Here is a 23,493-nt window from a genome sequence, read left to right on the forward strand (position 1 = left end):
TGCATTTTCTAATTCTGGTACAACTGTTTTCCTAACTAAAATCATGTAGAGAGTTGAGGATAAAGGCATTTAGAGACTATAGCATAAAGGAATTCATCGGTGCAGTATTTAGTGAGGAATTTGTCCATCTCCTTTAAAAATTACAAGTAAGATCTATTTCTAAGGAAAAAGAGCTCAAAAGTTTGTTTCTCTTGCACTTTGTGCCAGGCTAGTTTAAGGGCGGGCAGGGGGGGAGGGGAGAGACAGAGAGAGAGAGAGAGAGAGAGAGAGAGAGAGAAGAGAGAGAGAGAGAGAGAGAGAGAGAGAGAGAAACTTTGTAAAGAAAACATAAAGAAAGCACAAGGATTCTTACATATATGTAGGCTCTTTCTATCAGGGAGGATCTCCCCAAGGAAAAGGGTGGCAAGATTCCACTTCCAATGGAGGGAAGGGAAAATATAACCTTTAGCCAGGGCAAATATATAGGGATAAGGCAATACCATTTTTGACTTAGAGAAAGTCAGGAAGGTGCAAATATGCATTTTTTTATTTACTACCAAGTACCTCTGTTAAGTTCTTCATGAGAAGAAGCAAACTTTGGACTCCCAAATAACTTAATAGTCACCTAACCATTTGAGGATAAGTGATTCTCTTAGTGGGTAGTTTTTCTTCAAGTGATTATCTTAGAGTGGAGAAAGTGACTGAGAATTTAAGAATTTAATATGTATATAAGTAAAGGCTCAGAAACCTCATTTACCCAAATATTTCAATAATGTAATTAATTGATTAAAACAGGATATAAAGATAAATGTCAGCCTTAACATGAGATTTTTCACTGTTACTCTTAAGAAAAAGGGAGGTTACAATCAGGAAGGGCTTTTCCCTTATCTACTTCTGTTTGTAAAACTTATTTCTGGGAAAATTTAATAGAGACCTCCCGGAAAGGAACTCCATTCAATATTCTGGTTTCTAAAACTCAGCAAAATGTGGGTCTAGGACCAGGTGAGTCTGAAATGCAATAAGAAGTTGTTTGGAGAGAAGGTAAGAAGATCTAAAATATGCAAGGAGAATAAAATCATCATCAGAGAAGAGCATAAAGGTTTTTTTTTTACTTTTATCACATCAAAGTACCTCTTAGAGTGGTCTTCTGCCCTTGAATAAATGCTCAAACTTGTCCATTCAGGTTTTTAGCATAAAGCCTAGAACCTTTTTAGCTTAGAACAATTTATACAGAAATTGGTTAGTGCTACAGTAGAGTTTTCCACTTTGGGAGTTCTCGTGACTTTGAAGATAACTCAGCAGAAAAATATAAGGAAATTTTAAAAGACTCCCATTATATTAATCTGTTCTAGAAAAGGAAATGAGATGAGTCTGGTGTGATGAAACTATCACTACTTCCTTTTCTAGACATTCACTAACTATCCCTTTAATAATATGTTCTAAAATTTTACCAGGAATAAAAGTCAAATTCACTGGTCTGTAGTTATTCCCTTTTTCTGAAATCCAGTTCATTTACCCTTCTCTAGTCAGTCACAGAATCGTAGAATTTTAGAAATGGAGAGGATTTCAGCAGCCATCTGCTCTCATCCATACTGGAAAGGAATCTCTGTTGCAGCAAAGTTGATAAATGGCCATCTAGACTCTGCTTTGAAGACTCACCCACTAACTGCTGAGGTGGAGAACTGTAATTTTTTGCACAACTGTAATTACTAGGAAAGTTTTCCTAGCACCAAGATGAAATATACTTGTATCTTTGTAAGTTCTACCCATTGCTTCTAATCTGCCCTGTGAGGATATAACAAGTCTAATCCCTTTTCCATGTGACAGCCCTTCAAATACTTGAATACAACTATGCTATAGTACCTTTTCTATTCTATAAAAATCTTTCTCTTTAAATTTATTTTTAGTCTAATTTTAAATACCTCCCAAAATGAGCATTTTCATATACATAGCAGAACACAGAAAGATGATAATATATAAAACCATTAATATTTATTTCATACCTCTTGCTTTTAAAAATAATAATAGATTCCACATGCTACTTTCAAAATTGTTCTGTCTGTGCTATTTTGGAACCTCCTGTTTTCTCCTGTGTATTTCTAAAACTTCTTTTTTTTAAAACTTTACTGTTCTTAACCTCCCCTTCTCTCTCCAAATGAAGCCTGAGAGAGGGGGAAGAAAACAAACTTGTAACAAATTATCATTATCATGCAAAAGGAATCCACACAGTGGCCATATGCAAAAAAAAAAAAAGTACAAAAAAACCCAAACTCATTCCACACCTGGAGTTCTTTGTCTCTTTTTCCGGAGTTGGGTAACATGTTTCTTCACAGGTCATCTGATCCTTTGAAGACATTTGTGGTCATTTTATTGATTAGAGCATTTAAAAGTTGTTTTCCTTTACCATGTTGTTGTCCTTGAATAAATTGTTCTCCTGGTTCTGCTCTCTTCATTCAACATCAATCCACACTACCTAGGTTTCTCTTAAATTGTCCCCTTCATCATTTCTTATGGACCAATAATATTCCATTACATTTATATACTGCAGTTTTTCAGCTATTCCCAACTGATTGACAGTCCTTTAGATTCTAGCTCTTTGCTTTGATCTTTTTTTTTTCTTTTCAATATCTCCTTCCCCCCTTTCAGGATCAGAAAGTTTATTTTTCTTGTGAAGATTCTCTCCCTCTTAGAGGCAGCTAGGTGGCTCAGTGGATAGAGACATGGACTTGGAGTCAGGAAGACCTGAGTTCAAATGTGTCCTCAGACACTTACTAGCTACCCTGGACAAGTCACTTAATTTCTGTTTGCTTTAATCCACTGGAGAAGGAAATGACAAACCACTCCAGTATCTTTGCCAAGAAAACCCCATGGACAGTATTTGTATGCTATGGTCCACAAGGTCATAAAGAGTTAGACATGACTGAACAACTTAACTTCTTCCCCATCATCCCTACTTGTTTCTTTGTTAAATGTAATATATTTCACACCAAACTGTTTGTGTGTGTTTGCTCTTTTTTCACGTGTATCTCATGTCTCCATGTTTGTATACTATTCTTCTCACACATCCTACTTATGAGAAATAGGAAGTTCCACTCCCCCTTCTTTCTCCCTTCCACACTAATATAGTCTTCCTTTTGCCTTCCCTTCTCTTTCCCCACATAAAACTCTTAGAACAAAACCAATCCACCCATGGGACCTCTGTTTATCTTATTTAACTTCCTCAATATTTTTGAAGACATGAAAGTTCTGAAAGGACACCTATTTTTTCTCCCTATTAGAATGTTAGCACTGCATCATGCCACGGCCCCTTACAGCTATTCAAATTAATGGACCTTTCTAGGTTTCCCTTGGTTCTTGTATTTGTATTTCAAAGTTCCTACTCAGTTCTAGTCTTTTCATCAGATATACTTAAAAATCCTCTATTCCATTAAAGGTCTATTTTCCCCTATATATTCACTTTTGAAGTGTAATTTATTCTTGGTTGTAAGGTTCTCTCTTTTGCCTTTTGGAATACTCCAAGATCTCTCCTTGTTTATAGTAACAGTTGCCAAATCTTTTGTGATACTGACATGGCTCATTGGTACTTGTCCCGCTTCTTTCTGTATGTTTGAAGTATTTTTTTTTGTCTATGATATTCCTTAGACTTCTATTTTTGAGGAGATAATTGGTGAATTTTTCTATCTTTACTTTGCCTTCTGATTCTAAATAGATCTAAACAGTTATCATTTATGATTTCTTGAAATACCATGTCCAGGATTTTTTAATCATGGTTTTCAGTGAGTTCAATGATTCTTACATTAACTTTCTTTGACTTGCTTTCTGGGTCAGTTGTTTTTTTATATCAAATATCTTATATATTATCCTACTTTTTCCAATCTCTTTATTCTGTTCTAAAATTCCCTGCTTTATCGTGGAGTCATTGATTACTGTTTGGTCTTTTATAGTTTTCAGGGAGTCCATTATTTAACTAAGCTTTACTGCTTTATCTTCTGATCTATTTATTCTCATTCCAATTCTTTCCTCCAGAGCTCTTACTTCATTTTTTTCTCTTACTTCATTTCTTCTAGATATTCAGGTATTACGTATAGAAAATATATTTTTTTCTTTGACTTCCTATTTGCAGTTATTATGGAATTACTTTTTCCTTCTAGGCTGGATTTGGGGGCATCTCTAGATCTGCAACATTTTTTTCATACTAGCCCATATGTTCTTTGGTTTATTCATCTCTCTAGATTTGTTTTCCCAATTGATGCTTTGGGCCTGGGCCAGCCACCACACCTTGCTATTCTTTAGAGTGTGGTAATCAACTTTGCTTGGTATTGACGTGGGTTGCCTGGTTTTGTGTGCTAACCTCCACCTTCTGAAGTTACCTCCTGGAACCAATCTTAGAGTTTCTGAGTACTGGGCCTTTGGGATCCTCTATGCCATCTCAGGACAGAATGCTAAGGACCTCAAAGCTCCAGGAATCTTTGTTGTCCCTATCTGCACATTGTCACACAGCAGTAGCACTGCAAGTCTTTGAATATAATGGTCACCTACTAATACTTGAGACTGTCTCCTTCTCCACTACTCTCATCAATAGTTAGTAGACCCCTTGGCCCATGCTCTCTTCAAGAATGCCATAGATCAAATCTAGTCAAAATGGAAACGTAGGCAATGCTAGTTTGTAGAGCAGAATGAGTACTTTACTAAATTTTAAGTCAGGAAGGCCTGTGTCCCAGTGCTGACTCTGACACATATTCGCTATGTGACTTTGGGCAAATCACTTACCCTTTCTAAAACTCAATTTACTTAACTACATAATAGAGATAATAAAACCCGGAATTCACACCTCACAGGGCTGTTGGAAGGCCTTACAGAAAGTGCTTTGAAGCAATATATATCATATTTACTATTCCTTTTCAGATGTGGGTTGGACTAGATGGCTGCTATGGTCTCTTGTAACTAAAATTCTGTGATTCTGTTTTAGTCGAATACAAGATGAGTGTCAATAATGTGATATAACAACCCCAGATTGCATTAAGATGGGTCTAAAAGATTGGGCCTGCTATGTAATCTGCCTTGGTTAAGCTTCTATCAGAGCATCAGGTTCAATTGTGGGTGTCAGATATTAAGAAGGACATTGATCAATTAGAGACTGCTCAGAATAAGGTGACCAGGATGGTAAAGGGTCTCAAGACTGTATCTATATGGAGATCCATTGAAGGAGATGACTTAGCAGGATAATAATAGTAGTCCTCAAATATTTGAAGGTCTCTCATGTCTGAAAAAGATTCAACCTGCTCTTCTTTGCCTCTGAGGACAGAACAAAGAGCAATGAGTGAAAGATGCAAAAAAAGCAATTTGGGCTTGATTTTAAAAAATAAAGCTTCCTGAACATCAGAGCTCTACAAAAGTGGAATGGGCTGACTCAGCTGTTTCCCCTCACTGCAGAGCTTCTAGAAAAAGCAGAGTATGTTGTAGGTTGTAGTGTTGTTTTGGGTTCAGGTTAGACAAGCTAGCCTCTAAACCACTCAACCCAGAGAGTCTGGGGTGATCAACATGGTATGATGACTACCTTCCCATTGTCTCATCTTTTAGGCTCATTTTCTCATGCAAGAAGCTATAGACGCCCAGAGACCTCCATTGTGGTGATCCATTGAGGTCTGACTTCCCCCCCACAAAAAAATGCCCTAATCATAAACAAATTGTCTTCTTCTCAAAATTGGCCTGGGGCCTCATACTTTGCTGGATGACTAAAATTAATCTTATAAACTAATTCTTATTAGTGTGTTAAAAACTGATAAGGGTCTGTTGTGCTACCCTTCCAAGATAACATATTTGTAATTTAAAAGGGGACTTCTATGCCTTTTAGTAGAAAGTGCACTGGCCTGGAAGTCAGAATCCTGCCTTCCATCTCTGGGATCCTACGCTACTATGAGATCAACTTGATGAGCAGTCAGCCCACTTCTCTGGGGTTTGAGTTCTTCATCTCAGAAGTAAGGGATCTGTGCTAAATGATCTCTAGATCCCTCTCATGATCTAACACTGTCAGAATCTATATAAATTTCAAATAATCTGTCACAAGGTAATCATTTTCCCATTCTTCTTTTTGCTGTTAAGTAAGGTGGGATCTCAAAACAAATTTAAATTAAATCCTTTTCTGGGCAGTTTGGTCCCAATAATGAGCTACTATGGTAAGCTGACCTGCCATCCTTAACAAAGCCCAAAGTGAGGCTTCACAATGAAACCCAAAGGTCCTAGGGATACAGAAAAAGTAATTGTATCCTCAGCCCCTAACCAATGTCCTAGGCCCCAGTCAGGGCACACAAACTGGGAAAATGAAGGGCGGGACCCTACTCAGCTAAAAGGAGTGGGGAGAGCAGCCTTCCCTTAAGAATGATGCAGAGGGGGCAGCTAGATGGCTCAGTGGACAGAGCTCTGGCCTTGGAGTCAGGTGGACCTGAGTTCAAGTCCAGACTCAGACACTTGACTAGCTGTGTGACCCTGGGCAAGTCACTTAACCCTGATTGCCTCACCAAAAAAAAAAAAAAGAATGATGCAGAAAAATCACTATGCCCAAGGGAATAGAGCATTCCATGCGTCTCCTGCCTTGAAAATAGCCTAGGGATCTGGGAAATAAATATCAGGAATAAATCCCCCCTACCACCACCAGTACATTTTCCAGTGTGTGCTAGAACACAGGTCAGCAGCCTTGGCCTTTGATCAGCACAGCTTGGTCTCAGTGTTGGAAGTTTTAATGTTGTTGTATTCCATGGTCCATCATTCTTTGACTGGCTTATGATGGTCATTTGGGGCAGGCAATGTGAGAAGTGTTTAGGGGCAGGGAAACCATTAGGGTACCCTTTAAATCTTAGCATAAAAATGGTCACCTATGAATAGGACCAGTCATTCAGAATCCAGAGCTCAGATTTCTTGCTGTGCCATAAGGACTTATCACCCACTTTTAACCCCCATCACTCCCCTTGGATAGCTCCTTCAAGGACTGGGGAAGTATTGGCAGTCAGGGCAGGGATATGATAGATAGGTATCTCTTTTCTAACAGGCAAAGGTTGAAGGGAGGGTAGTGATTGTGGGTTTGGTCTGCACAGTCTAACGATGTATCTGTCCTTTGTTGGTGGGAATGTATCATTCAGATCCTGACCGGGGAGGACTGGAATTCGGTGATGTATGATGGGATCATGGCTTATGGAGGGCCCTCTTTTCCAGGGATGTTAGTCTGTATTTACTTCATCATCCTTTTCATCTGTGGAAACTGTATCCTTTGCTGCTGCCTCTACAATTCCACTCTCCCTGTTCCCCAAACCCTTTCAAATTGCCCAATGGACGCACCTTTGCTACCCAGGACTTTTGGCCTTCTAGTTCTATACCATTGTCTCTCTTGGTCTTCCTACAGTTAAGGAATTAAAACCAAAGCCCAGCAAATGTAGGGTACTAGAGAGTACTGAGATATATAGTTCTATAGAGCTATAGAAAGCTCAGGTAGAGGAAAGGACTTCCTAAACAAAAGGCCAAGTGGAGCTATGCCTTGGTGGTAACTTAGAAGACTAGGTGAGGGTGCAAATCGACTTGCCTTGACTGATCCATAGCTTCTATGCCAGAGCTGTGCTGTCAAGGATACTCAATTAATGATAAATGTTCCACCAACTCCCCTCACAACTTGTTTTACTAGTTCTTTTTATTGCTCTTACCCCTGAAACTACTCCATGTAACTTTAGTCACTGGCAAGGTTGAACTATCTTCACCCGAAGGCTTAGCATTTAGACAGCTTAGTAGATAGAGTGCTGGACTTAAAATCTAGAAGACCTGGGGTCAAATCCAGCCTCAGACTCTTACTAGCTGTGTGACTTTGGGTAAGTAACTTAATCTTTGTTTGCCTCAGTTTCCTCATCTATAAGGGATCATAATAACACCTAGGTTGTTATGAGAATCAAATAAGATAACATTTGTAAAGAATTTAGCACAGTGCCTGCCACATAGCAAGTGCTCTATGAATGCTAGCCGTTTTTGTTATCATCATCTTCTTCATCCCCATGAACCAGGCCATGGGGCAGAGTTTCCAGAAATGGTGCTAAGTAATGACACTCCTTCTCCTTGAGTAGAAAGGTGTTAAAATGGGCCGTTCTCCCATGCACCATCAGGCAAAAAGTGCCTTCCAGAACTGTCAGACCCCTGACTTTCCACCCTTAAGATTTCACATTGTAAAAGGAGTTGGGAGATGTATTTCAGGTGGTCTCTTCAGTTAAAAATAACTTTTTAGGAAACTATGTACTGTTAATGATGACATTTTATATAGTGTCCGTTATACCAGTCATCTCAGTGGGGAAATAATAATAGCTAGCATTTCTATAGCGTTTTAAGGTATGTAAAGCACTTCACATGTATGATCTCACTGGATCCTCACAACAACCCTAGGAGGTAGGTGCTATTATTATCCTCATTTTATAGATGAGGAGACTGTCTGAGGCAGAATTCAAACTCGGCTCTTCTAGAATCCAAGTCCAGTATTCTATCCTCTGAATCACTAGCAGCCAGTTGGACAACCTAAACTGAGACGAAATGATTAAAGAGTATATTGTTGACTTGCTACTTTAACCCTCAAAAGCCTACAGACTAGCCCGACTACCACACTTCTGAGGTCTTTCAAAGTGGGTAGAGGCCAGGCAGCTATTTGTCAAGGTAGGTATAGCTGGGTGCCAGGTCCCTTGGAGTGGAAGCCAGAGACTGTTAAGGACATTACCGTGGGCTTTCTGTGTTAAACAGCTGTAACACTGTGAGAGAAACCTCATTCCTGTATTCCCATTGCCTCTACCCACTATCCTAGTCTCCACTCACCAAGAACTCCAACTCCAAGGACTATTTCCTTTACTAATGTAAAAAAAATAGACATCTTACTGAATGTATTCTTGGCCATTGCTGTGGACAATCTGGCTGATGCCGAGAGCCTCACATCTGCCCAGAAAGAAGAGGAGGAGGAAAAAGAAAGGAAGAAGCTAGCCAGGTAACCGTCTAACTGAACCAAGACAGAAGCCCAGGCACTGTACCTTTGAGAGTTCAGACCTTAGAAGGCAGTTTCCACTGTTTCTCAGACAATGGCAGAGGAGATTAGGCTTTGGCTCATGTTCTTCTGTTTATCCTACAAAAGTTCTAGGAATATTGGCTTTCTACAACCAGTGGGTCTGCTCCTAATTGCTGACCAGAAACTCCCATCATTGAGTTCCTACAATGCTCTCAACAAGGAGGTTGAATTTCCCAGACACCCCCAAACTCTAACCATTATCCCAATCTGCAGCAGAGCTATAAAAGAAGACCACAGAAACATTAAAGAGGGCACAGTCTGGGAGGGGGAAGGGGGTGAAAGAGCTACTTCAAGTGAGCATTCTTGTGAGCCTTATCACTCCTTATTATCTTGCATCTAAATTCACCTTGTGAAGAGAGAACAAGTCATGCCCCTTTGGCTAACCAAGACAGGCAAAAAAAAAAAAAGTAGACTACATGAATCCTGGATGCCTCCATTGCTCCAGCGCAGATTGAGGGTGGCAACCCATGCATTTTCCAGGCACTGAGCAGACTTACTACCTGTTACCTTTGTTAGCATATCAACCACAATTCAGGGACAGGTTAAAAAATCAAAAAGAGGTGTTTAGCTGAAGCCAGTGAAGTTCCAACTAATATAAAAGGAGTGTGACCAGAGGACTAGTGTCCGGGGACCTTGGACACCCAGTAACCAGCTTCGAATTGCCCAGAATGGTGCTGTATACACAGCAACAAAGGAAGGAATCCAGATGTATGGGATGCAGATCCCTATAGGTTCTATATTACCTTAGCCTTCAGCAAGCCAGAATCAGATCTTCTTCTATGCTGATCACCCAAGTAAACATTCATTTGTTCTTCCTCTTGTTGACTGGCCAGGACTGCCAGCCCTGAAAAGAAGCAAGAGGTGGAAAAACCAGCAGTGGAGGAGACTAAGGAGGAGAAAATTGAGCTAAAGTCAATTACTGCTGATGGGGAGTCTCCACCCACCACCAAGGTAAGTAGTGCACCGGTACCTTCCCCCTTGGGGTACTAAGTTACATGCCCCTGCTGCAGCTGAACCCAGACTCAATCTTTCCAAGTTAGGCCAACCAAAATGGACATAGAAAAGACTTAAAGGAGCCTGATCTAAGGGAATGAGAAGGAAGGCACAAGAGAGATTTTATTTTAAGATGGGACTGGTATTTGGGTAGAGGGCAGAGGAATTAGAATGACAAAGTGAGAAGGAAATCCAAGTGCATTTTGACTTTATCACACAAGACAGGCAGTGTGGTATGGTGGGTAGAGGGATGGATTTTGAATCAGGAAGACATGGGTGTTAGTCCTGCCTCTGACATGTACTAACTATGTAACCAAGGACAAATCACTTAACCTGTAAGAGTCCCAGGCAACTCTTTAAGACTCTAAATTACTCACGAGTAACTCCATCAATGAAGAGCTCTCCCGCACTGGGAATTCCCCATACTGATGAAATCATAAATCCAAACCACACCGATTATAAACAAAATAATCCAATACTTCCAAGGAGCTATAATTTCACCAATGGGGGTAGTCCCTTCACTGATGCAAATCACAGCCCCTCTGCACAGTTTCATGAGGTGCTTTGGCCAAAATATTTACTACCCAATGGCCAATCTTTTGACCTCGACCACACCGGTGTTTGATCAATAGACCTGTGCCTGAAGCATTTCTAGATTAGTTATATCTGACTTAGTTTGTACCCTTCTGGCATAGCATTTGTGAGCCTCAGTCACCTCCACACCATGATCTGAGGATGTTAGTAGAAGAAATGTAAAACAACACTGATTATTTGTGAGTCAAACGCTTCACACAGTATCTGTTAGAGGATTTAAATGGCTGTGTCAGGTGTCCAAATCCATGAAACATTGTCTAACTAGATCCATTACCCTTCTTTCTCTTGACTGCCTAGATCAACGTGGATGACCTCCAGCCCAATGAAAATGAGGAGAAAGGTTCCTATCCCAACCCAGAAGCTGGAGGTACACAGCCCTGCTGCCTGGGATGGGGGGAGGGGAAGAGGGGAAAATTTCCAGTTCCTTAAGCCAAGTGGGAATAGCTTTGGAGTAAGGATTAATAGCTCTAGTTTTGCTTCTCCCTCGGGTGGTGTTTAGCTATGTGATACCAGTGAGTCACTTAACCTCTCTCTTTTTTAGGGACTCTTTGTATCATTTGAAAATGTAAAAATTTAATAAGTAGTAATTAATTATTACTATATTAATTATTTAATTTTAATTATTAAATAATGAATAATAGCTGGCCCCTGGTTTCCTCAAAGGATTAATCTCAGAGTAAATAAGATATAATCAGCACTATTTCTCCAGAGTATATAAACTCAAAGTTTCATGATAGTACATAACTATATATTATACATATCTGTAGGAGATAGGTCATAATGTCATGTTAAAATAACTATCACAATAGGCCAGGTCTCTCATGTGCTATGAAGAACTCATTGCTGGGTACAAGAACAGATATCTCACTTTTTGTTCATTTTGGGAGATAAACCAGCTCAGAAAAAATTCTTGCAAATTCAGTTTTACACTGATTCTATTTTGTAAGCTAGCAAGCAGAATTCTCCTTTATAAAGAGATCTGAAGAGCAAAGGTCCGTGACTGTGCTCAAATTCCCTCTAAAACACTGTTCAATCTTATGATCCTTGTTCATAGAAATCCCTATTTAAGCTTGGCCTATAAGCCTGAAGCCAATAACAACACAGTATAGGTATTCCCACACTTCCACCCACACCACTTCTTTTCCTTCTTTTCTCTCCCATGTCATTCATCTTAACACTTTTTACATCGGCTCTATCCTGACCAAGGGCGTTAGCATCCCTTTTTTTTTTGGTTGCCATGGAAACAATGGCTTGAGATTTCAATGATAGCTCCCAGGCAAAGAGAGAAACAGAATTCTGCTCCATGTAGTCATGGACAGGGAAATCAGTATGTATGGATGGGAGGGGAGAAAAGGATGATCAAAAGCTTTGGGCCTGGGGTAGATGGCCAATTTGATACTTTCAAGTACTCTTAAAAACCTCTCTCTCTCATCTGAGAGTCAAACTTCAATTATTCCTGAGAATGGGTGCCATCCCCCCCCCACATAAAACATGGCTATTATAAGATTTATATTTAAAGATCAGGATTGGAATCCACCAGGATGCAGTCATTTCTAAGCCTGTTTTTTGTAGGGGGTTTTTTGGTAAGTGATAGGGTATCGACACCTCTTGCACCTGTGGCAATTTTATGAGGATTCATAGCTTGTATCATCTGTGCTACCAGTCAAAGGGAAGAAGGAAAGGGGAGAGCCATGGTCTGCCCATGATATTGGAGAGTATACTGATGCCTATTTATCAAGCAGTGTTGAAAGCTATTGCTGAGATTTTTAAATACACAGAAAAGAACAGAAGGATGGTCAGTAGGAAACACAGACAACCAGGACAGCTTTGAAAATATCTTGTTGAATTGGTGATATGCATAACAAGAAAAACAAGCTATTCACAGTACAGATTCACAGCTTCATGCTCCATCCTCTTTTTAAATTCTACCATGTATATAAAAGTGCTTGTCTTATGGGGTATTTATTAAGTTCAAAACTGAAGAAAAAGAAAAATTACTGGATCTCTACCCCAAGACAGTTCTCTGGTCTTCTCCACATACCTAATCAAAAAGATTGCTACTCGTAAGATAAAAAGTGCTGGATCTGAAATTCTTCCTGCTAGAATTTCCTCGAGGAGGCTGCACATCTTGAAGAGATTACAGATCTTTGGATGCAGCATAGGGCCTTGCTCAGTGCTTACCACCATAGGAGCTTCTCGATGTCTCTTACAGGCCCCAAGGACAGTGCGCTCTTGAATTTAAGTAGTTTCTCAAATATGTCTGGGCTAGAGGACAAAAGCTATGATTTGCAGACTGTAGGTTCTCTTCTTGCTAATTAAATGAGTGGATTTTTTTTTAAAGGAGTGATGTGGGGATAAAGGGTATAAAACCTTTTGTTTCATTGAACTGAACTGAATTGAAGTAAATTAAACTGAAATCAATTGAATTCATGTTGGCCCACCATTATACAGAAATAGACTTTTTCCTGGGTCTCTTCTAGACACTCCTAAGGCTAGCTATGTGTGTAAGCATTTATCACTCTGCATCCCACCCCCGTCATGTCTGAGAGACAGCAGAGGCTTGCAGCCAGCCCAGCAGGCATCAAGGATAAGCTTATTCCAATTAAAAACAAAAACTGGTCAATCCGATATGCTTTCTATTTGGTTAGCATTTTTAAATGATGAAATTCCTCTGTCCTCATTCTGTGATGAATGAATCATAGGCTTTATTCGTAGATCCTAGGATATAGAGGTAAAAAGGACCTTAGTGATTCCCTGTTCCAACCCCTTCACTTTATATATGAAGCAAATGAAGCCCAGAAAACTTAAACTCTATACTCCTTCCCCTCTATCCCATTAGTCATAAACTTCTTAAGAGTAATGTCATTTTACTTTGCATATAACAAGCTTAATAAATGTCTGGTTATTTGAATTTAATTTGATCCACCAGAATTTTATGGCCTATCTGGAAATTGATTCTTCCCTGTCTCATGTGGTGACTCCTTTCCCTTCCTTCAGACCCAGGCCTTGTTCTCCCTTCAGTCTCCAGTCTTCTCTCTTTTTGTTTGAAGACTCTAATCCCATAAATAGCTGAGGTTAACCTTCCCCTCCATCTCCACCTCCTCCACCATATTCACAAAGAAGCCTGTTGGTGATCCGTAGTTTCCTGCTGTTCCCATCTTCTCTCCTGCTCCAGAGACATAGTGTTCTATATGGCTCATCTCCTCATGTGATGAAGCTATAATTTTTCAGCAAGGAGTATTTCTTCTTGCTATTTAAGTGATGGAATTTCACGAAATGAATGAGGTGTGGATAAAGAGTGCCAAACATTTTTTCTTCTTTCTTACTCATGCGCAAATCATTACTTGAATTCTTCTGGGTCTCAAAGTCTTAAAAGTCTTTCAAATCATCTGCTTTATGTATTCCTTTTCTTGACCAGAGTTGCCCTTCAAACCTCTCTCCCCTCTTCTCTTCCACAGCCTCAGGCTGTCAGCTTCTCTGTGTCAAATTGATTCATGCAAACCCAACTTCAGAGGGAGTCAGGAAGGCTCAGGAAGCGAAGAGCTAGAGGGCTTCCAACTCCACCCTTCAGCTATTCTCTTTGAGAAAAAAAAAAAGGTGCTGGTGGCCTAAGAGGCTTCCTCATTATTTAATCTCTAAATCCAAGAGGTTGGAGTTAGTCTACTGGGCAAATAACACACTCTCTACTTAGAAATGTCCATTCATCCACTCATCCAGGGTGTGTAGCACTCTGCCAGGGCAAATAGAAGTGAATTATGGTTTTAGTCACTTATTCCCATAGTAGGGATGATCAGGGGAACCCACTTATCTGCTGAAGTGGGATACCTGCTATGGAGCTACACATGTATACTTTGGTTCCATGTTCTGGCCCCCGCTGGACATGAACAATCATAAGCCCCTAGCTGATCTTTGAATGGTCTTCAGTTATTCTGTGACCAAGGGCTGTGCCGAAGAAGATTGGTGACTGGGCCAGGAAGAGCCACCCACTCCAAAGGCTATAAAGAGTGAGGATTTATAGTTTAGCCTTTTTTTTTTTGAGGTAGCCTCTTTGTTCAAACAAATACCAATGCCAGCTCTCATTTAGACTTTCAGTGGAGAAAGGGGAGGGGATTTCTCTATACAACTTAGGTGTCAGGGTTCTCAGCTTGCTCAGGCAAGTCTGAAGTTATGGTCTCTATAATTCAGAATCCCCACATCATCCACAAAGACATTTAAGGTTCTGGAAGCAATAGCCTTGAATCCCCTTTTCATTACACGTGCAATACCATTACCAGTGGAGGAGGGGAGAAGGAGAATTTCCATCCCTCATCTTTCTGCACTCTGTAAAAGGTACAAGGCGAAAGGTGAAGAGTGGTATTAGGAGCTGAATTCTTTCTTCACAGCAGGCTCTCTTCTCAACAACCAGGGCTCACTTCTGTCAAAACTGTGGTCTGGCTTATTCAGCCAGTCACTAGACATTTCTGGTATAGTAACAGTTGCTATCATCCAATGGCTGAGGCCCCATCATCATCTCAGTTTGACTAAGAAACTTCTTAATTCTGGGTTCACTGGTTGTAAGAAAATGCCTTAACATCTCTATATTCGTCATAATCTTTCTAAAATCACCCCCCTTCTTACAAACCTTCAAGAGTTCCCTATTTAAATGCCTCAGTTGGCATTTAAAACTTTTACAGTCTGGCTCCTTTCCAGGCTTTTTTGCATATTACTCCTCTTCACACTCTCTACTTTCCAGACAAACTGGCCTACCTGGCATTCCATCTCATCTCTCATGTCTTTGGACACACTTTCTCCCATGTCTAGAATGAACCCCTACCTCTTAGAATCCCTATCTCCTTTCAAGGCTCAGCTCATCAACTGCTAGAAATACTGAATAGGAGGAAAGTTTAAGGAAAGAGCTTATTTTTATGAGGTTCAAGTTTCAAGTAGAGTGGAGATATCTGATGGATCTTCTAAGGTCTAGACTTAGGGGAGAGGTCAAGACTAGAGGTAATGACTTGAGAGTCATTTTCACAGATAGGGTGGCTGAAATCATGGAAGTGCCAAAGAAGAAAGTACAGTAGAAGAAGAGAAGATGATAGCCAAGGGCAGGACCATGCTATGTGTTAGGGAATGAAGGGAAATTTGTTTGGCATGACAGGCTAGAACAATCTTAGGGAAGGTCATGACAGTTTGGAGTTCATTTCTGGGAAGTTGAGAGCTACTTGATCAGGAAAATACCAATGAGGGTACCATTGGGTGTAGTTCCTACTCTCTAGTCACGAAATAGAGGCTTCACCCAAAATTTAACCAGATTGGTAATTTTTTAAAAAATGTTTACATGTCTCTTAATAGACTTTTCCTCCTTCTTGCCAATGGAGTATATAGGTGATGTAAATGGTCAAATGCCTCCTGGCCCCTGCCTGCCCTCCTCCCCCAAAGGAGGTGGTTATTTCACTATTGATCAGTGAGGCACAATTCTGCATAATTCTGACTTTTCTAATGAAGAAATGAGGTATTTCTAGTGAGGAGTAATCATAGATTGATAACTCTGAAAATTATTTCTAGTGGCCTTATATTAGCTGAATATTGCTGGTCTGCTACCTAGCGATTAGCTTTGCATTTGGCCTAAGATTACCAAGTTAGCTGTTGCAATTGAAGGATTCATCAGAACATCAAGACCTATCCCTGATATAAGTTATCCCAATATGAATCCACTCAAGTAAAACATCAAAATCTAGCATCATAAAACCCAGCAGCACCCAAAGGACAGCAAAATTTTACCTGTCATCAACCATGATTCCAGAGGAGGAATGATGAAACATGCTTCCCACTTCCTGAAAGAGACATGAAGAACTCAAGAGTGCAGAATGAAATATATTTTTTGGATGTGGCCAATGCAGAAATTGGGGGGGGGGTTGACTACACATGTTTGTAACAGGGGTTTTGTTTTTCTTTTATTCTCAACTTAGTAGAAGGGTGGTGGAGCAGGTTGGAAGGGAGAAAAGGTGAGGTTTTTGCTGATTGAAAAAAATATGATTTAAAAATAAGATTTACCTTGAAAATTTTTACCTGCACTTCAAGAAAGAAGCTGACAGTAATAAAAGGTTCGTGTAAGGTGGTAGAGGAAGATAAGTTCAGAAAATCAGGTAGGGACTAGGTTGTAAAGGTCACTAAATGACAGGCTAAGGAATCTGGCTTTTTTTTCCTGGAAGCAACAAAGGTTTTAGGAACACTAATCTGGCAACAGTATGCAATAAGAATTGTAAGGAGGACAGCAGAGACAAGGGGACAATATTAAACTCAAAGAAATTTAGAGCTGAATTCTAGCTAACAAGATTGTGCCAGTACCTAGGTTGAACCTTATAATGCTCTTTGCCATATCAGAATGCACCGCTGTGCAGCCCTTTTTCAGAGGGAGCTGTGGCTTAAAAGCTTTAGGTTCTAAAACCCTTCCTGATCACTCCAGAATCTCCAAGGGCAAAGGTGAGGGATGAGACCCTTCAAAGGGACAACCTTTTTCATTCTGGGAATTTTAAAGTACACTTGAAAAGGGCAGGACAGTTTAAAAACAGCATGCACAATGGAAAGAACAGGAGAACCTACATTCAAATCCCACCGCTGATACTTACCACCTGTGTGACCTGGGGTAAGCCTCACTTGTAAAATGGGGCTGGACCAGTGTGTTCCCTTCCAGCTTTAGACCAATGACCCTGTATCTTTGATCCTGTACAGTGGCATTCTCACGTAGATAGTCTATTTCAATTACCTTTTTTTTTCTCATCAAAATTTTATTCTACTTTTAATATATTGTCGGGTTTTTTATTTTCCTTTTTGACTATATTTGTCTTTTTCCTTATTTTATTTGTTTTATTTTCAATTCACAGAACAAAACAAGCATTTCTCTAACACAGCACAATGAAAAAGATGATTGCACATGAAACTGCAAATCTACCATGTACAACTTGCTCGCTGAGTTGTGTATGTTGGGTTGATTCTCTATCACCTTTCACAAGATCAGTCAATCAAAAAGTATTCATTAAACACCTACTATGTTGGAGGCACTGTATTAGATACTGAGGATATATAGACAAAACTGAGATAGTCCTTGCCCTTAAGAAGCTTACCTTCTACTGGGAAGTCGGGACAGCATGTGCATTTATTAGAATACATAAGATGATGATCTGATGCTGAGTGAAGTGAGCAGAACCAAGAGAACGTTGTACACAGCAACAGCCGCGCTGTGTGCTGACTAATATATATAAACTTAACCCTTCCCAGTAATACAAGGATCTAAGACATCTCCAAAGGCCTCGTGATGGAAAATGCCATCCACATCCAAAGAAAGAGCTATGGGGGGCAGCTAGGTAGCGCAGTGGATAGAGCATCAGCCCTGAAGTCAGGAGGACCTGAGTTCAAATCCAGCCTCAGACCAAACACTTGGCACTTACTAGCTGTGTGACCCTGGGCAAGTCACTTAATCCCAATAGCCTTAAAAAAAAAAAAGGAACTATAGAATTTGAATGCAGATTGAAGCATACTATTTGCTATTTTTTTCTCTTCTGCTGAGTTTTATTTCCTCTTTCTGGTGGTTCTTCCTATTGGTTTTAATTCTTACTTACAACATCACTAATGTGAAAATATGTTTAATAGGAATGTATATGTATAGCCTATATCAGATTGTGTGCTGTCTTAGGGAGGGTGGTGGGGAGGAAGGGGTAGAAAAATTTTAAATTCAAAAGCGTATGGAAATGATTGTTGATAAATCAAAATAAATTAATTTAAATAAAATAAAAACCAGAAAAAAGAATACATAGAATAAAGACAAGATAATTTGGGGTACACAGGGGCAGTAACCTCTGGTGGAGATGAGGAGAGGCCTCATGTAGGAGGTGGTACTTGAAGCTTTGAAGGAAGCTAAGTGGCCGAGGTGAAGAGGAGGCACATTCCATGAAAGGAGAACGGTCTTGGGGCACGGTTTGGATTCAATCAAAGGGCCACACTTGAGGACCTAGAGGGCCAAATGTGGCCTCGAGGCTGCAGGTTCCCCGCCCTTGAAGACACAGAGATGGGAGATCAGAGGACTTAGAGCCTTAGAACCTTAGAAATCAGCTTGGCAACCTCTTTTACCTTAGAGGTATAGAAATCGAAGTGTTGAGAAATAATTACATCAGTCAGTCAATAAACATTTATAACATGCCTACTATTTTCCAGGCACTGTGCCAAATTAAGTACTAAAGACATAACTACTAAAAGAAAAGTCTCTGCCCTCAAGGAGCTTACTATCTAATGGGGGAAGACAGTATACAAAAGGAAGCTGAAAAGCAGGTGGGGGAAGGAAGCAGGTGCCCAACGGGGGGGGGGTGAAGAGGGGAGGATGGTGGACAAGTCAGATGTCCCAGAGTGGTGCAGCCAGGTGAGAAATGAAGAGATAACTGAGCTGAACTCCCTCGTTACATAGAGGTTTGGGAGTTCATGACTCCCAAGTCAGAGGAGTGGTGGGTAGTAATACAAAGGAGTGCCGGAGTTGTTGGAATCTTGAAGGACAATGAGGTTTTCCCAATAATGAGCTTTCTTGGGCATGGCAGAGAAATCAGAGATGAATCAGAATAATGCAGCCAGGTGAAAAATAAGGAAATGTTCTAAACTGAGATCCCTTCTTAAATGGAGGTTCTGGACTTTCCCAAGGTCATATAGGTTTGAGAGTCATGAACCTAGGTCCTCTTGACTCTCAATCCTATTTCTGCTACCCCATACTGTTCTGTCCTAGTGTCTGACAACTCCTCATTCATATGCTGTCATAAGAGAACCTCTCTTTTCCCTCCCCAGGCCCCACTTTCAAATATCAAAAACCCCCATGGGACCCACAAGAATAAAACAAATAAGATTTCTATTATAGATGATATACTGGATTTCCATAGGAGCCGGTGCTTCCTCATACTTTCACTATATATCACTGGCTAGATATTGTCAGTGAAGGGTGGGAAACTCGTATTTGAATGAGCCTATTTCTTGCAGGAGAAGAAGAAGAGGAAGAGCCTGAGATGCCTGTGGGGCCCCGCCCTCGCCCACTCTCTGAGTTACACCTCAAGGAAAAGGCAGTACCCATGCCAGAAGCCAGTGCATTTTTCATCTTTGGCCATAACAACAGGTATTCAGAAATATGGTGAGAGGAAAGGTTCTCTTTCCTCCAAAGCATAATACCTAGAATTGTATTGTCTCCAAGGCTTCAGGCCTCGCCCAACACTAACTAAAACCTAGGTGCCTAGGATTCAATAGAGTCCACTCCCTAAGCCATGCAGCACAAATGGGTAGCCCAAAGCTTAAGTATCAGTGTGGGAGAACTTTATAGAGTATTCCTGGCATGGTATCAATATCTGCCTCTATCCTTTTCCCTTTCTAACCTAACCTCTCTTTTCTTCCAAAGGTTCCGTCTTCAGTGTCACCGCATTGTCAACAACAATGTCTTTACCAATCTGATCCTCTTCTTCATTCTGCTCAGCAGCATCTCCCTGGCTGCTGAGGACCCAGTCCGACACAACTCCTTTCGGAACCAAGTATGCATTCCCCTCTGCTCCCTGTCTTCCTCTTGGAGGGTAAGAGTATGGGCAGGCCCAGAAGTGTGGTGACTGACGTAGATTTGTGAAAGCCCAAACAGTAAGAAGATGCCCATTTCCATAACCTATGATAAGCATTATCTGGTACAGAACAAGTAGACCCCTTTAACAGGTCCAGCTTCCATATATGCCCACATATCAGGGCTAGAAGCAAACAAAAGAGATTGTACTCAACTGCTTCTGGCTCCTCCTGAGGGTGAGGAAAGTGCAAGCCATTGGATTCTTCACGTGCCCGGGAAACTGAGTTACCAGAAATATTCAATGAAATAAGGCACTGGTTCTCTTCCTTCTTATCATTACAGTGTTTCCATTCTCGATAATGGATAGAAGGGGGAGGAGAGTGATGATGTACCAACAATGTGGCAAATTCTCTATAGACCAGGCCCCTGAGATCTTCCCTTGAGTTATTGAATTCCCTGAAAAATTTCAGGGCTCATTTCATCAGAGCCTATTCTAGAAGGAGAACTGCACAGTTGATTCTATAATCTCACAGCCTGAATTAAGCAGGACCCAGAGTGGGCACAGATTGGCTAAACCATGGCTATCCCAGGAAATAAAAGTTCTATCTAAGGCTGTCTTCAGAAGGCTTGGACTGATTCTGGGTGGTGGTCCTTCTCAGGTGCCTCACAACCAAGACTCCATTTTCACCCAGCCCCATGTTGAAGAAATACTTTCTGGTGTGGTGTCCAGAGAGCCACCTGAGAGAAGAGATTAGAGGGGCAATATGGGAGTGGGAGATGGAAGGGACTCTGACCTTTGAGTTTTACCCATCACTCAAAGGTGAAGAGAATTGTGATGCTTCATAGCACATCCCTACTCCAGACTACACAAGCTTCTGCTGATAGGAAGGGGCTGTCATGGCAAACACAGCAGCAGTCTCCTCTGTGTGTATTTCCATCTGAAGAGCAGACCCAATCTGAACTGAGTATCTAGTGTTGTCTGCAAAAAATCTCTAACTCGCTTACCCCTTTGACACGGATTTCAATGAGAAGCATCAGGGCTGGGCTGACTTGGTTTGATGAGCATATTGGATATATGCTCATATAAGAGCAGGTGTTTCTGCCCCAGACGCAGAACTGACTACACTGTGCCCTGGAAACCCTCCTCTCACCTCTGTGGCTTCAAAAGGGACTGCTTTGGAGAATCTCTGAAGCTGAGCCCTACCTTAAAGGCATCAGAAAAAAAATTATATAATGCCACCTGCCTCCTGACCTGGTTCCAGCCCAGCTCTGCCTTCTCCATGTGTAAAGCTTCATGTGACATGCTTACTTGATTTTTGAATTGCAATTCCCTGTTCTGGTGAACATCCAATGATCTATCCCCCTTCCCTTTTGACCCCCTCCTCCCTCTCCCTCCAACCCTGTCCCTTTTTGTTTTGCAGATTCTGTTTTATTTTGATATAGTTTTTACTACCATTTTCACCATTGAAATTGCTCTGAAGGTAAAGCCTCCATCACTTGCTCTCCTCCTCCTCTTCATGCCTCCCTCTTGCCACCAGCACTAGCTCTCTCTGCCACTGTCTGTTGCTAACCCACATGCCTCTGGGGCTGTCTGGTTCACAATCAGAGCCACTAACCCAATTGTGCTTATTTTTCAGATCCTAGGCAATGCAGACTATGTCTTCACTAGTATCTTTACCTTAGAAATTATCCTTAAGGTAATGCAACATGAGCAAATAATACATCCTCACTGTGTCTCTCTCTTTTTCTCTACCTCGCCTGGACACCCTTGTGGGTTTGTGTGTGTGTGTGTGTGTGTGTGTGTGTGTGTGTGTGTGTGTGCGCACACAAGCATGAGAGACTCTCTGGTTGTTTCTGTCTCTTTCTCTCTTTCTTCTGTTTCTTTCTCTTTCATTCTCCCTTAACCTTGTGACTGGAAGGAGCCTATAGTGGCTATCACTTTTGTGATGGGTACATTGTCTTAAGCCAAGAGCCATATTGAGCTACCTCCTTTGTTACCTGCAAAAAAAAATTTTTTTTGTCTGATATATGGCTGGGGAGCATTTGGCATGGAAAGGCCAGCAGGAAAGCTCATCATGTATCATCTTAGTGCCGTTAACACTGAGTCAACCTGAAGTTCACCCCAAAACACACTCATACTATATTCCAACTCCCAACCTTCTTTACCAAATATATATAATTCAGTACTGCCTCACTCACACAAAGGAACTTTGCTCCACTTCCTGGCTTCTTAGGGGGAGGTTCACCTTTCCTTCTGGCCAAAGTCTTAACTAAAGTGGAGCATGCAGGGCTTTTTTTCAGGGTGCTGAATTTATAGGACACTCCTTAGAACTTGATTAGTAATAATTAGTTAAAGTAGAAAGCTACCATATGTGAAGCCCCCTCCTCCTCAAGGCAGCCTCAGCCTTATGGGTTGCATGGGCATAGTTTGTGGTGATTTTCCTAGGCACAAAAATTATGGCTTATGGCCACCAAGGGTAGGGAACGAGTGGTTGGAAAGAAAAGACATAAGCTGTTCTCTTCTCTTGTCCTTCCCACATGTGTCAAGCCTGGATCCCAAGGCCCATGCCATAGTCCTTGAGGTTATCCTGAAGATGTGAACAGTGTAGCTATGCCTCTAATCCAATGAAAAGGATGTGAATCAGTTCTAAATCTGGGGGCTTCCAAAATCTATACACAGCTTTATTGAGTCCTTTATAGCTCAATGCTAAGAGAATTTTTTTTAATTTGGAGTTGGAGGGTAAGTACAAGAAACAAGAATTTAATTGTCAGCAAAGGGGCTCAGAAATATAGCCTCCAAACCATAGGCTTGAGTCTGCATAGGCACAAACCTGAATGTCCCTGGCCCTGGGGGCTAATAGCTCTGTGGCGAGATCTTCCTAAAACTTTATTTCCCAGGCAAAAACAAATCTCTGATTTCGACTTACCACTGAATACATCAGCAAAGCAGCACTTGTCAAGTGGTTTTCATGATACCCTCAAAACTAGCTCCTCTGAGTTTTATCAAAAGAGACCTTATCCCTAGAATGAAATACATTTCAAAAGCCAAAGGTAAAATTCCTATAATTTGGACCTTTTGAATAAGAAGGTATAACTTACTTAGATAAAATGTATGTATCTATTTAATAATCATTTGCCTACCATGTACAAAGAGCTGAACTTAAATATAAGGAGTCCAGGGAAGGTAATACAAAGACAAAGCGTGATCCCTGACCTAATAGAGCTAAAAGGCAGGGGGATATCCACTTCAGATTTAGTCTTATTTCAGAGTGAGTTTTCCTGTTTTTCTTCCTCT

At 40.8% G+C, this 23,493-nt stretch overlaps 1 protein-coding gene across 1 annotated transcript in view; it reads left to right on the plus strand.

Annotated features, from left to right (window-relative positions):
- CACNA1C (calcium voltage-gated channel subunit alpha1 C) overlaps nucleotides 1-23,493 on the plus strand; it is a 1,008,001-nt gene that overhangs the window by 853,316 nt on the left and 131,192 nt on the right. Inside the window, 8 exon segments of the mRNA XM_078156118.1 lie at nucleotides 7,116-7,236; nucleotides 8,866-8,980; nucleotides 9,892-10,009; nucleotides 10,943-11,012; nucleotides 19,640-19,772; nucleotides 20,049-20,178; nucleotides 21,620-21,679; nucleotides 21,836-21,895. Of these exon segments, the coding sequence (XP_078012244.1) occupies nucleotides 7,116-7,236; nucleotides 8,866-8,980; nucleotides 9,892-10,009; nucleotides 10,943-11,012; nucleotides 19,640-19,772; nucleotides 20,049-20,178; nucleotides 21,620-21,679; nucleotides 21,836-21,895 (807 nt within the window).

Source organism: Phascolarctos cinereus, unplaced genomic scaffold (genome assembly GCF_003287225.1).
Source record: "Phascolarctos cinereus isolate Bilbo 61053 unplaced genomic scaffold, phaCin_HiC Scaffold_1;HRSCAF=81, whole genome shotgun sequence".
NCBI lineage: Eukaryota > Metazoa > Chordata > Mammalia > Diprotodontia > Phascolarctidae > Phascolarctos > Phascolarctos cinereus.